This window comes from Macrobrachium nipponense, chromosome 35 (genome assembly GCF_015104395.2).
Source record: "Macrobrachium nipponense isolate FS-2020 chromosome 35, ASM1510439v2, whole genome shotgun sequence".
Lineage (NCBI taxonomy): Eukaryota > Metazoa > Arthropoda > Malacostraca > Decapoda > Palaemonidae > Macrobrachium > Macrobrachium nipponense.
In genome coordinates, this window is record NC_061096.1 from 41,882,007 (window position 1) to 41,896,148 (window position 14,142).

Sequence of the window (14,142 nt, forward strand, 5' to 3'; positions counted from 1 at the left end):
ATACATTCATACGACGTATAACTGAATTGGGAGGGCGTGTGATTAATATGAGTACGCGTTGAGTTATGTTCTGACGCAGAAAGCATGTTCTCTCAACTGGTTACCCTATTATTCAGTCATTCTATCAGCTCCTTTGTTAATGGCTGACACAAATAGGCTAAGATTTAGATTTTTCATTTCTTCGTTCATTAAACAGTGAACTCGTTAGGGCAGTCTAGTAAGTTGTGACACAAGATTTTCTTCACGTCGATGGCTTATGAATTTTAATGGATGTCGTATCCTAACACTACACTCAGATTATTATATATATATATATATATATAGATATATATATATATTATATATACATAGCAGATATGTTGACGACACATTCCTATTATTTAGAAATAAAGGATCGGGCAGACGAATTCCTCGAACTTGCCATCAAATGCATCAAATATTAAGTTCACAATTGAATATTATATTATATATATATATATATTATATATATATATATACATATATATATATATATATATATATATATATATATATATATATATTGCAAGTTTAGAGGTCCTTATCCATTTTTGGATGTGTCCTACACAATCTCAAGGGTACTTCCAAATGATATAGCATCATATATACCATGATTTCTTACCAAAATTTTATAGGCTGTGGTACACAAAAAGTTCTTTCAGTAATATGGCTTGGGGCCTACCGAGATTTTTCTGTTTACTTCGTAAGTAATGAAACAAGAACCGTTGTATGTTTTTAGATTCTTTGACATTTATTGACACCTGCCATAATCAGATCGAGCGATTATTTTGATTGTATTCTAATTATGTAAATGAAAGAGGGAAAAACTCATGGAAGAAATAAGGAGAGAGAAAACATCATCAAACCTGACGTCATAGAAAATGGAAAAGGAGGGCAGAAGAAACATTGACCAATGGAATTGTCTCCCGGTTATCTTCCTTCCTTCAGAAACCTCTTCCTGCTGCTGTCTGCCTGCCTGGCTGCCTCTCTGTCTCTTTGTCTGCCCGTCTGTCTGTCTGCCCGAGCAGGAGAAGAGCAAACAGACGGAGAATGCTGCTGTGGGGTGATAGGAGCCGAGAAGAGAAGAGATCAGGACCTCGGCAAACGAGGAAGTCCAGTTTCGAGAAGTGTCAAGACTTTCGATGACCTTTCGTGAGGGTCTTAGGAAAGTCTAGAGAGAAGGATCATGGCGTTCCTAGATTCAGGAAGGGATTTGAGAGAGAGAGAGAGAGAGAGAGAGAGAGAGAGAGAGAGAGGTGGTCTTTGGTACCCTTACCACTGTCATCGCAGCCTTAGCGTCATGAAGGTCATCTCAGATATTATCACCTAGTGGTAATTACGTGACAGTTTACTTCTAAATAAATACACACGCACATACACACTCATGCATATACTATATTATATACACAGATATATTCATATATACGTATAAATATGAATTTATCATAAATATAATACACACACACACACACACACACACAACACACACACACATATATAATATATATATATATTATATATATATATATATATATATATTAATGTGCGTGAGTGTGCGTTTATACATTTAACAAACACGTTACAAATACATACATAACAATACATACTACATACATACATACATACATACATGCATACATACATACATACATACATCATTATCATCAATTTTACCCCGGCTGAATTTTGGTACCATCAATTATTATTTTTGCAGTAGCAATAGTCTTAACAGAAATATCAATATCAGCGAGTATGTTATTACTATAAAAAAAGCATTTCTGTTATATATTATTTCTAATTTTGTATAATTTCTCGTGCACACCCAGATAGAAATTATTCATTTCGTTTTGTTTTCTTAATTCTATTTATAGCTATGATGAAAGAAATGGGGCATTCAACCTTCTTAGCTTGTAACTTTAGTGTTCAGTCAAAGCGCATTCGACTAAAGCGTATACGATTAATATTCACGCGAAGAGCATTCTACCCATTGTAGCTCATTGGTGTAGGTAAAAGATTTTTTTTTTTCAAGGAGTTCCAGGTTATAATCCAGAAGTCCTGGTCTTAGTTCCAAACATCTGTTTCTCTAACAGATATCTTAGTTTCTTATCTAGAATTCTTAGTTTTTTCCAGAAACCGAAGTTTCTTATCTAGAAAATCTAGTTTGTTTCAGAAATCGTAGTTTTTTTAACAGAAATTTAAGTTTCTTTTCTATAAATCATGTTCTTTTTATTTTTTGTCCCAAAAATCATAGTTTCTTTTCCAGAAACCATTGTTTCTTACCCATAAATCCTAGTTTATCCAAAAAACATAGTGTCTTATCTGGAAATCCAGGTTTCTTTTCCGGAATCCTAGTTTCTTTTCCAGGAATTCCAATTTCTTTTATAGAAATCCAAGTTTCATATCTAGGAATCCTAGTTTCCTTACTAAGCCTGTTTCAAGGAACTTCGAGTTATTTATTATTATATCTGTTATATTGTTACCTTTTCCAGAGTCTTTGTCTTAATAAAATTGTTTTGTTAATTAGATTTCAATGACTTCTTCTTCCTCTGGTGTATCAGTACATGTTATATCAGTTTTATAGCTCTCCCCATATAGAGAATCAAGTACAGTTTCTTGCTTCAAAAATTTACTCCATGTTTTTAAATGAAACGGCTGGTCAGATTATGAAAAAGGAAGAGAAAAGTTTCCTCATGAAACTGCAATAAAGAAAATCTCCCAGAAATGCCGCTCGTGAGTCCTCCTAATGGAATATGAACCTCGGGTCTCGTGAAAGAATATTTTCCTCGTTGTCATATCAACGTGACCAGCACCGCGCTCGGTTGCAAGGATAGTTATGCGGTCCCTACTGTTTTGACTATATATATATATATATATATATATATATATGCGTCTGTCTGTATGATATCTATACCTTTATGTATATATATATATATATATATATATATATATATATATATATATATTATTTGGTCCTATTTTCGACTATAAAAAGCAAATTGAAGTAACGTGAATAATCTTTCTTTATTCCTGAGAAGCTTTCTTATGAAGAAAATAAAAAGTATAGACTGATTCAAAGTCTAAATAAAAAGATAGACTCTGCAAATTATTTCAGTGACATTATATATATATATATATATATATATATATATATATATATATACATACACATATATATATATATGTACACACACATATATATATATACATATATTGGTTACAATTCCTTTAGTTTCCAACACTTGCAATGACGCATCTACGCAATAGCCTCCCCTCTCCTTCCCGGCTGGAGTTCTCCGCCCCACTTAATTAACTGTCTGTTATCTGAATTCTTTGCATATCTAAACACTTTTGAAGTTGCGTGGCTTGGTTCGGTTGCATATTTCATGACTGTGACTCTCTTTCATAGAATGTTTTTCTACGTGACTCATTCCGCCGCTGTAATTCAGGTATGACCTCATAAGGATTTGTTTGTCTTGCTAAGTGAGGTGGAGAGCTAACTCGCCGAGTATGAGACTGGAGTGTTATTGCATTATTTACCGCGAGTGCTGCGCCCACACTATCTTAATAGCAACCGTTAGCACCAGCAATAGCATGAACAGAGCCGCTGCTATGTGTAGGTGATTTCGGCGTGATGAATTTGAGACCATGTTCCACTAACGCGAAATCGATAAGCAGCAGTTTTCAAACTCCTGAGGAAAGAGTGTCAGCTGCCAGCTGTGGAATTGTTACCTACAGTGGGTTAGTACTAACCAGATCTTTCCAGCGACGCGCGGACCGATTCCACCGATTTTGGTTCGCGTTCGCGCGCGCGCGCGCGCGCGAGAATGCATACGGCGATGCTCGGCGATTGTAAGCTATCGGTTTGCGGAAATGGAAATTACGGGTCAAGGTGTCCCCCGCTAACTGAGCTGTGAACATGAGCTTTTCAGAGATTCGACTGTTTGGTTAAACTGGGTTGCAAGAGGCTTTCGGCTCGGCGGCGCTGTGACCATTATGGCTGCGACGCCAGTTTGCAAGGATTTGCTAATCCACCATCTGTTCTAAATGCAAATCATTAGGGGAGAGGGTAGGACCTATTAATCATTAAAATGATTCCAAATTGTGGTATTCGTTAGGGTACTCCTTGTATTTCATAATTCAAGTACATTTGTGTCTATTTATTTATTGATTTGCTAATTAATTCCTCCTTTTCTGATAACTGATTTCTTTCTGTATTTCTTGTTGCCTTCTGTTGCTTTTTCGAAATGGACACCATCATCTTTGGAAGCTTGAATTTCAAGTCAGTGGCCCCTTCGGGCTTGTTCCATATGAATGAGGTTCATCCTCTGATTCATAATAATAAGAATAATACCTTACCTCTGTAACCAAAATCCAAAGAAGAAGACTAATTCCTTCAAGAGTCCAAACCTATAAAACAATTACAAGAAAAGTTACTATTGAATATTAATTATAACATATCTGCGCCATTGAGAACGGCCATCAAAGAGACGAAGCCTTGCAATTATGCACAATACACTCTAAAACATCGACGATAAAACTGACAAAAGGCTGAAAAATGGGACACGGCGATAAATGCGAGTTTCGAGTGTGTCACTGACACGGGTCTCTCTCTCTCTCTCTCTCTCTCTATCTCTCTCTCTCTCTCTGTCGAAGAGAGTTCCAAGTTCGAACACGGAAATCGCAGTTACTTTGTTTTGTATCCAATCACAGTAGCAACTGAGCCCCCATGCTGACACATAGTGTGGTCAATCCACGCAGCAGCCGCGCGATTAAGTGCTTAAAAAAATAAATAAAAATATAAAACAGAAAAAACTGGATGAATAGTACGCTCTCTCTCTCTCTCTCTCTCTCTCTCTCTCTCTCTTCTCTCTCCTCTCTCATTCTCTCCTCTCCTTCTCTCTCTCTCTGTACTTATATATATGTATATATATGTATATGTATATCTTTATATTATATACATATATGGTACATAGTACGTGTCCACGTTTATATATGAAACCTACCGTTTCATACTTTGTCTTTTTAGGATATTGCTAGCGCCAGGAATTTTTTTTTTTTTTTTTTTTTTTGGCCTAATTTTGGAGACCTGGAAAGGATGTTTTTGCCTCGCAAAAAATCAATCAATCAATCAATCAATAAGAAAACGTGGATGCCAAAGAATAAGAATATATTATCGGTAGGTACGAACTGTCTGAACTGAATGAAAATGGACAGAATCTCGTGGAAATGTGCTCTAATTTGATAAGAAGAGGTGAAACTAGATTATGCAAGTGGTATTTGTTGAATACAAATGAAAGATAAAAGGTAAAGCTGTTACGATGATTTTTCGTGTAGTATACAGAGTGTAGACTTAAAATGACTGAGGAACGTTGAAATACACAGAAACGGGTTAGTTTAGATAACACGATGGATAATTTATTTTTTATTTTTCATGGTTTGTTCACGTGGAGAGAGAGGAGAGAGAGAGAGAGAGAGAGAGAGAGAGAGAGAGCCATTAATATTTATTTTTGGCTTCGATATTACAATATTATCTGTCGTATATTATTCATTATGATTTACTTTTTAAACATAACATCTGAGAGAGAGAGAGAGAGAGAGAGAGAGAGAGAGAGAGAGAAGTGGGGAACAGTTGGTTGTTGAAAAGGATGTGGAATTCTCGAGTGCTAAGATGAAAGACGAGAGGGAGGGGGAACCAAGAAAATAATGGCTATTTGGAGCTTAAGTTACATTGGATGAAAGGGAGCCAGTCACTTGGAGTATTTCAAAGGTAGAGGTGAGTGACGCAGTGTGCAGAGGTCGAGTATTCTTTAAAAATACACTAAGGGTCAGGAGCAGATGTTGTGGACATTTTTAAACACTTTTTCGTCCTTAATTGATACGAAAGTGTTTTGCTTTTCTCTAGAACCACTCCACTTCAGTAGGACGTCTTCTTATTAATGAAGATACGTAGATAAAAGAGCAATCCCAGCTCTCCGGTTACGTATTCCTCGATAATAGAGTCTAGTTCTACAAGCGAAAAGCAATAAAGATTTTTAGCCAGACAGTAACGCGTGCAAATGCATTGCATCAAAAAGAACTCCATTGGTAAATTACCATGACGTCAGGCATGTCAGTAATTGCGTTTGACAAAGGTGTTTTTCGTAACTAGGACCAAATTGCAACTGATCCATGAATTATCCGGGACTGATAATTATATTGATCTTGTCACGGTCTGGTATGTGTCAATAATTGGCTTTTTGCTTGTGAATTATTTATACCGGTGGTTACTGCTGTCTTACGATAACTGACGTGGAAGAACATTGTCAAGGTCGGTCACTGCAATGCAAACTGTATTAGTGAACTTTGGAATTACAGAGGAAAGACGAGAATACCATGAAGAACTGAAGGAAAATGATGAATTACAATTGATGTAGCGAGTCGAGACTCGCCATTATTTCATCAGGGATTGCTCAGATATAATAAATGTCAAATGAATAGCCCTCATAGGGCTTTGTATAAATAAAAAAAATCTTCTCACGGCAATTGATTCTCTTTGAAATGAAAGAATTGACGTATTGCGAAAGTTAAAGTGAAATGAAACAATGATCAGCTGTTATTGGTTAATGTTGAAGTTCACGTGGGTCGCGCGTGTGTGCGCACGCAAGAACTAATTGTGTGTGCGTATGTTAGCATGTATGTCATTGGCGAAATATTATACGAAGGGAGGGTGATAAGTCTTGAGTGGATTATCAATCAACTTGATATGTCAAAATAATGTTGACCCAAGCTATTCTTGTTCTAGACAATATATATATTATATATATATATATATATATATATATATATATATATATGTGTGTGTGTGTGTGTGTGTGTGTGTGTGTGTGTGTGTGTGTGTGTGTGTGCTAAAGCATCACTAAATTGTTATCATAAAGTTTTTCTCCTTATGAATATGAAAAGTGAACCTCAGAAGATAGAAGGTAATTTATCTGACAAACAAACGAACAGAAAGACAAACCAAACAAACAAAAGGAAAACAAACGAAGTGACTTAGCAATATCTTATTATTTGATGCCTGGTACCCATCAATGTATTGCTTCAATCATACTCTGATTGCTGCCACTTCACTATTGATCGTCATAAACCTTATTTGCTTCTCTCTCTCCTCTCCTCTCTCTCTCTCTCTCTCTCTCCCTCTCTCGCTCTCGTCTTCTCTCTCTCGTCTCTCTCTCTCTCTCTCATCCTCTCTCTCTCCTCTCGTCTCTCTCCTGTACTCTTGACCTTCTTTAGTTATCCATCAGATTTAAAATAACCATTTCCTTTAAGAGGCTATTGCTCTTTTCACCGACCTTTCAAGTCGACTCTTATAGCGAGAGAGAGAGAGAGAGAGAGAGAGAGAGAGAGAAGAGAGAGAGAAGAGCTACTGATCTTCACTTATTGTGTCTTTGACACTTTTCACTGGGACAACTGTATATTCAAATTCTCAATAAATAAATTTTCTGTACATAAGTATTTAAATACTTTTTTTTAAACATTTTTTTTATTTTACCATAAGTCACTCTAATTTGCACTCTATTCTATTGACAGTGGCCGTATTTTATGTGTATACAAATTCCTCTTGTTTAAATTCACCGTAACTTTGTTTTGCATATTTACTCTTTCCTAATCAATCACTTTAACTTTATGTATTTACGTATTTAAGTGAGTTTCAAATTATTCACAGTAGCTTTATGTATTTACGTATATACATGTATTTCACATTCATAATGCCTTTGTAACACTTATTTGAGTATTTATTTATGTATTATTTTTATTTTTGCAATATTATTTCGTTTTATATCATACATATAACATATACATTTAATATGTTTATATATACATATATATGTATATGTATGTATATGTGTGAATATATATGTATATATATATTTATTATATGTATATGTATATGCATGTATATATAGTGCGTGTATGTATGTATATATATATATAATCTATATATATATATATATATATATATATATATACTTCACTTCATTTTTTAGGATATTAGTGGATAACTTTTCCCTCCCGAAAAACATTTTCCCTTATTTCAGACTTTAAGAATGAAAAAATAAAAAATAAAAACTTAGTGACGGAATCGCCATGAAGATAAATCACGTTTGAATCTAAATTAAGGAGCCGAAACATACCGCCAGAAATAGAACGGACTTCATGAATGACTTATGAACCTTTAAATTGAATTATTGTGTCCGAAGGAGACCCAGTGCAGAACAGATACGCAATAATTGTTACCGTTTCAAGGGCCAGGCACTCTCTCTCTCTCTCTCTCTCTCTCTCTCTCTCTCTCTCTCTCTCTCTCTTCTCTCTCTCTCTCTCTCTCTCTTATTTTGGCGCAGTTTATTATCTAGATAACTGAGATAAAATGCTGGTAAATTGAAAGTCTGTGCTGAAAATTAATTATTATAAAATCTAGCTAAATATTTACAAATAATGGGAAGGTTATATATATATATATATATATATATATATATATATATAAATATATTCATATATTATATAGCTGTGTGGTTAGAGAGCTTCACTGTACGTTCTGATTTCTAGGTTCCGAGGTTCGCGCCCGGTGAGCCGACGAAATTATTAACTAAAAATTCCTCTTCGGTTAAATATATTAATTCCGAGGTAGAGCGAATTAGATATTAAAGGGACATTTGTGGCTTAATACGTGTATGTATATATATATATATATATATATATATATATATATTATATATATATATATATATATATGTGTGTGTGTGTGTGTGTGTGTGTGTGTGTGTGCGCGTGTGTGTGTGTGTCGCGCACATAAACTCCATTAAGTTTTTGTCTTTTGGAATAGTCTCGCGAAACCACATTCCTGAACCTCCCTTCCCCCCTCCCCCCACCTTCTTCAAGTGTTGTAGAGCCATATGTGTTAAGGGATTGTCTGCCATCTCTTGGTACCCAACAATTCTCCTGTTGACCTGACCCAAGATGCGGTACATTATGTACTCACGCAATACCCTTTCGTTTTCATATTATACCTTACATAACGCTCATTCATTTTGCACTTAATGATCATATTCTATTGCAGGTTAATGTTTATTACACTTTGTGAAATGCGTCTTTCCGATACGATTATGTTCATCGTCACTGATAATGACGTTGATGATAATGATGATGATATTGTCATTTTATGTGTACATTATTGTTATTTCAGGTCAGTTGTTAATATACTTTAGTGATTTTTCTGTCGTGTTTTATCGAGGTATCCATACCGATGACTTGATTCATTCCTGTTGTGTTGAGAAGTTGAATGATTCTTTATTACGAAAAATGTCCCTGACAATGTCAAAGAACAATTAACGGTTAACTTGGTGTTTTTTTCTAGCCCAGACCAGAAGGAAGCAAGTGAAAGTAAGGAAAAGGAAGAATGCCGGAGCTTAACAGTGAAGGAACCGAAAGGCAATAGTAAATTCACATCAACCTTGCATTTGATGTCTAGGCCAGTCCCTTATGACGCTCCTGCTTGGCTATTGATAAGCCAATCACAGGGCTGGAAACTCTCAGTCTCTTGAGAGAGTTCACATAGGCAGGATGTATGTTCCACTTCTGAGGGATATGTCTTTCAAAAGTATCCCTCAGGTGAGGTGGAACATATATCCTGCCTATGTGAACTCTCGAGAGACAGAGTTTCCAGCCCTGTGATTGGCTTATCAACAGCCAATCAGGAGCGTTGTAAGGGATTGGCCTAGACACCAGATGCACGGTTGATGTGAATGTACCATAGGCGATAACTGTTCCTTTCCCTCTACTAACCAAACTTTGGAATTCTCTTCCAGCCCCGGTTTTTCCCGACTCCTGTATCCTTAATCTTTTCGCCTTTTCTCGCTTCCTTCAGGCCTGGGCTATAAAAGTGCGTCTGGTCAATCTGTCAAGTTCATTGTGGAGACAGTGAAACGTCTTGAACTCACCTGACTTCCTCCGTGCCTCGTTGAGTCCTACATTCTGACTGCGTTTGAACTGGAGTCTATGATCCCTCCATGGAATTCCATTAGTCTGATCCCTGTCGCTTGTCACGACACTGGAAACTGGTTTTGTGAGTTTGCCGTTGTTTGTTCTTCTCTGCGTGAACAATTCCCTTTGAAGAACAGAGGCGAACAAAGTTCTAGATCTATAGTTCGGTTCTTCGACCGAATTACGTTGGTGAACTTGTCTCTGAAGAAGTAGGAAGAAGAAGATTGTAAACGTTAGAGGTTAAGCTGAATAATGAATGAATGAATGATGCCTTATTTGCATTCCTACCTGCATTCACCGAGTGTTTTATTTATGAACTTATGTAAAGGTACAGGACATATATCATATGATTTCATGCATATTTTCAGGCTGATTTACACTTATATGTGTGTGATTCTGCTTAGTTAACCAACATCACTTGAAAAAATTTTCATTACAAAGCGGTCTAAGACTGAACAGGGAATCAAGAGGTGAATGCATTCTCCTAAAGATATTCTTTACAGGAAAGTTGTTTTCGTTCTTGTAATGAAAACAGAAACAAAAATTTTTCTTTCTCAGTGAATATGTATATCCACATGAACCTGTTCTTGCACACGCGCGCGCACGCACAAACACACACACACACATATATAATATATATATATATATAGGTGTGTGTGTGTATGTATTTATGTATGTATGCATGCATGTATGTATGTATGTATGTGTGTATGCGATATATATAATGCATTTGGAAACATTTATTCATTATGTACATAGGACCATTATTTTTCTTATTATTATGTCAATGATTTGATGGGGCACCCATGTTATACTCATAGCTTGCGTAACAATAACAGAATCGTAACGACGAATCTTCTCTTCCAGAAATTTGGGAGGTGTGGTCAACCACGGCGCCACCAACTCCATGACCAGCCTTGTCTCCGCCTGGAAGGAGAAGGACAAGCCGAGGCAGCCCGTGTTCCAAAGGGATTGGTATGAGGTCCACACCTGAGGTCCGGCACCCTACGCCCACGCCCGTCCACCAGACTTCCTCGCCCTGTCCTACTCCTCCTCCTCCTCCTCCCTGAAGAAGGAGGGGGTTGGTTCGACATCGAAAAGATACGCTCGATCCCCGCCGAATCGTACCTTCGTGTCCTTGGTTCTTGAAGAGTCTGCCTGTGGGAGAGTAACTAGGTGATTTTTCAAAAGAGAGTAAGAGGTTCCCCACTGGAACAATGGCGCGGGAAATAGGAAAGTGTCTGCATTGAATGGGACGTTGTTTCAGGTTCTGAAACGTCATAGAAAGTTCTCATTTTATGAGAGAGAAACGGGTTAGAAGGTCAGCCCACACACCGGGCTGTCCTTAAGAGATTTTATCCTTAGTACCAGCTCACCATTGATTGAATAATCCACAATATGAATAATTAATTAACTGGTCAAGAAATTCCGTAACTGAAACTTGACAACGTTCCACGCACCCTCTGAAATCGAAGGTAATAGCCCCCTCCCTCCCTCTCCTGTATTTGGGGTGGCGAGAGGAGGAGGAGCAGGAGGAGGAGGTGAGCCCAATATCGCGTTAGTGCACTTCGTGTTCATTGATCAGAGTACAGAGGGCATATAGCCTTCAGCCATCACGCACTCTCCCGGTGGGAAAGTGGCTCTACGGCCGCCGTTCGTTAAGACCTCGAGAGAGGTCGAGGTGAGGAGGAGGAGGAGGAGGAGGACCAGGAGGAGGAGGAGGGCTTCTACGTTGTTGCAGAACGCGTGGCTGACCGACTCCGTTGATTCACTTATCTCCAGGCAACCGAGGCTTCGGATAAACAACCCAAGGTTACTTTCCTGCTCATTCCCCTGAGGGAAAGGGTCAGGTTCAGGTCAAGCGGGCCACTTACAAAGCATTATGGACGTAGTGACAATGACCCTAAAGGGAAGTTTTTTTATAAGGAGTTTGGTTAAAGACGTGTAAGAGACCCCAGTGTCGCCATGGCTACTGGTTAAATGTGTATGGGTGCGTGTCTCCTCAGGATGTCAGGGAACTGGCTGGGGGTGAACACACGCACGTACGTACACACACACATACACACACACACACACACCTTCACGCTAATTGTCCTTTGTAGCAGCCAAGGCAAATGTGGAACTTGCCGAGTATCCTTGATGAAACGGTATCCTTAAAGGTTTGTACTTGATTAGAATGCCCACCTGAGAAGATCAATAGCAAGGGAGAGAGAAACGTCCCTGTGCATTGCTTTCCTACCCAACGTCTTGGCACCAATCTCAATACAGTCCTCACCTCCCCCTCCACCCCGGGGCCATTTTTTTTAATCCCCCACCCCCACCCCGCCCTCCCCTCGCCATTTTCGATCCATTTGATTTATTTCCAAACTCGGCTGGTGCAAAGGACGGGCGACATTTATCATTACTATACTTCACTTGAGATGCCAAATGTAACTTTGTATATCAGAGAGAGAAACAACATTTTTATTTGACCTCCATAAATCTTGTACCTTAGATTAGGATTCCACTGTGAATAGAAATGTCATCATAACCGGTTCAGTTCTTTGTAAAGGAGAAGACGACGAAGAAGAAAAAAACGTCTGTTAAATTTATTTTACTCTTAGGTATTTAATAGCACGACTTTAACATTGTGATATCATGTTGTGATAAGGCTGTAGAAGGATGTTTTTATAGATACCACAAAACCTCATGTAAATATGAAATCATTATTTAATAAAAAAAAAAATAAATAAATAAACACACATACACACACAGGCAAACTAGTCCAACTAGTACGGTATACAAAAATCATTTCATCTTAATGATATACAAGTGAGTAATTGTAGGACACAGGAAAAGCATGTTTCTTCACTCCGTGTATCTTTATTGTTTCTTTCTGAACGAAATGTACTGATATATATCATTCATCGAAAAGTATTACTCTCAAACGAAGAGAATCGAGCAGTTTTCACACGTTGTTGTCACAGTGCAAGAAAGTTGGGTTGTGCTTGCAACTCGTGTTGTTGCAGGTTGTAGTTCTGCTGTCTATGTTTGTTGTATGAGGTTCAGTTTTGTTTTTATTTAAGGATTTTGGGTAAAAAGAAAAAAAACAGAATCTTAAGTGTTTTGCTTTTATTTAAAGTGCGGGCCCATTACTATCGATTATAGGTACCATGACCATGAAAAAAAAAAGAATAATATAGTATATGTACACACATATATATATTTATAAATATATGCATATGTATAAACATATATATATATTACAAGTTCCTTTTCCATGCAACCTTTCTCCAAGTATAACTGACCACTGCTTTACGTCCCGTGATAAAGCCTTGGGAAGGGATTACAAATTGATTGTGATTTAGTGATAAAACTGATAAACAGACAGCTTTTTCGTGAAAGAACACACACTATAGCTTTTATTTACTTGCACACACACATATAAGTATATATATATATATATATATATATATATATATATATATATATCATATACATACATATACATACATACACATACATACCTACATTACATACATACATACATACATACATACATACATACACTAATGTAAACAATGAGCTCATCCAGACACAGACTCAAGGAACGCCAGGAGGTCCCCCTAAATTTCTGACCTATCCTTGAAGGCTACTGAGTACAGACCTCGGCCCCCCCCTCAGGCGAGGGGGTCTTGAGCAACAACATCTAGAGAAACGTATAGTTTCGGTGGCACAAGTGCCCTTCCAGGACGTGACGTCACAGATCGATCGGTGCCACACTCTATCATGCAACATGTAGCTCTCTCAGGTCGCCCGCAAACATATCCAATGCCACATACATACAGACATTACGCCGACTTCAACATACTCCATGAGAATTCTCTCTCTCTCTCTCTCTCTCTCTCTCTCTCTCTCTCTCTCTCTCTCTCTCTCGTATTTAATCAACGCTGCTATCGACCTATCAATCAGTCAATGATGTCACCACAGTTTCTTTGTGTTACATTTTTTCGGGGCTGAGCTTAACACGTTAGAAATCTTATCTTTATAATTATGATATTACTTTACCACAATGTAATTTCTTTTCTACCATACGTTATAATATAAATTGAATCTCTCCTTTTACCA

At 37.4% G+C, this 14,142-nt stretch overlaps 1 protein-coding gene across 2 annotated transcripts in view; it reads left to right on the forward strand.

Annotated features, from left to right (window-relative positions):
* The window catches only part of LOC135208677 (uncharacterized), a 113,758-nt gene extending 100,291 nt beyond the window's left edge, over positions 1-13,467 (forward strand). For both annotated transcript variants that reach the window (XM_064241116.1, XM_064241117.1), the window contains one exon: positions 10,903-13,467. In XM_064241116.1, the coding sequence (XP_064097186.1) occupies positions 10,903-11,029 (127 nt within the window). In that variant the 3' untranslated portion in view covers positions 11,030-13,467. The remainder of the gene's footprint in view (positions 1-10,902) is intronic.
* Positions 13,468-14,142: the final 675 nt, after the last annotated feature.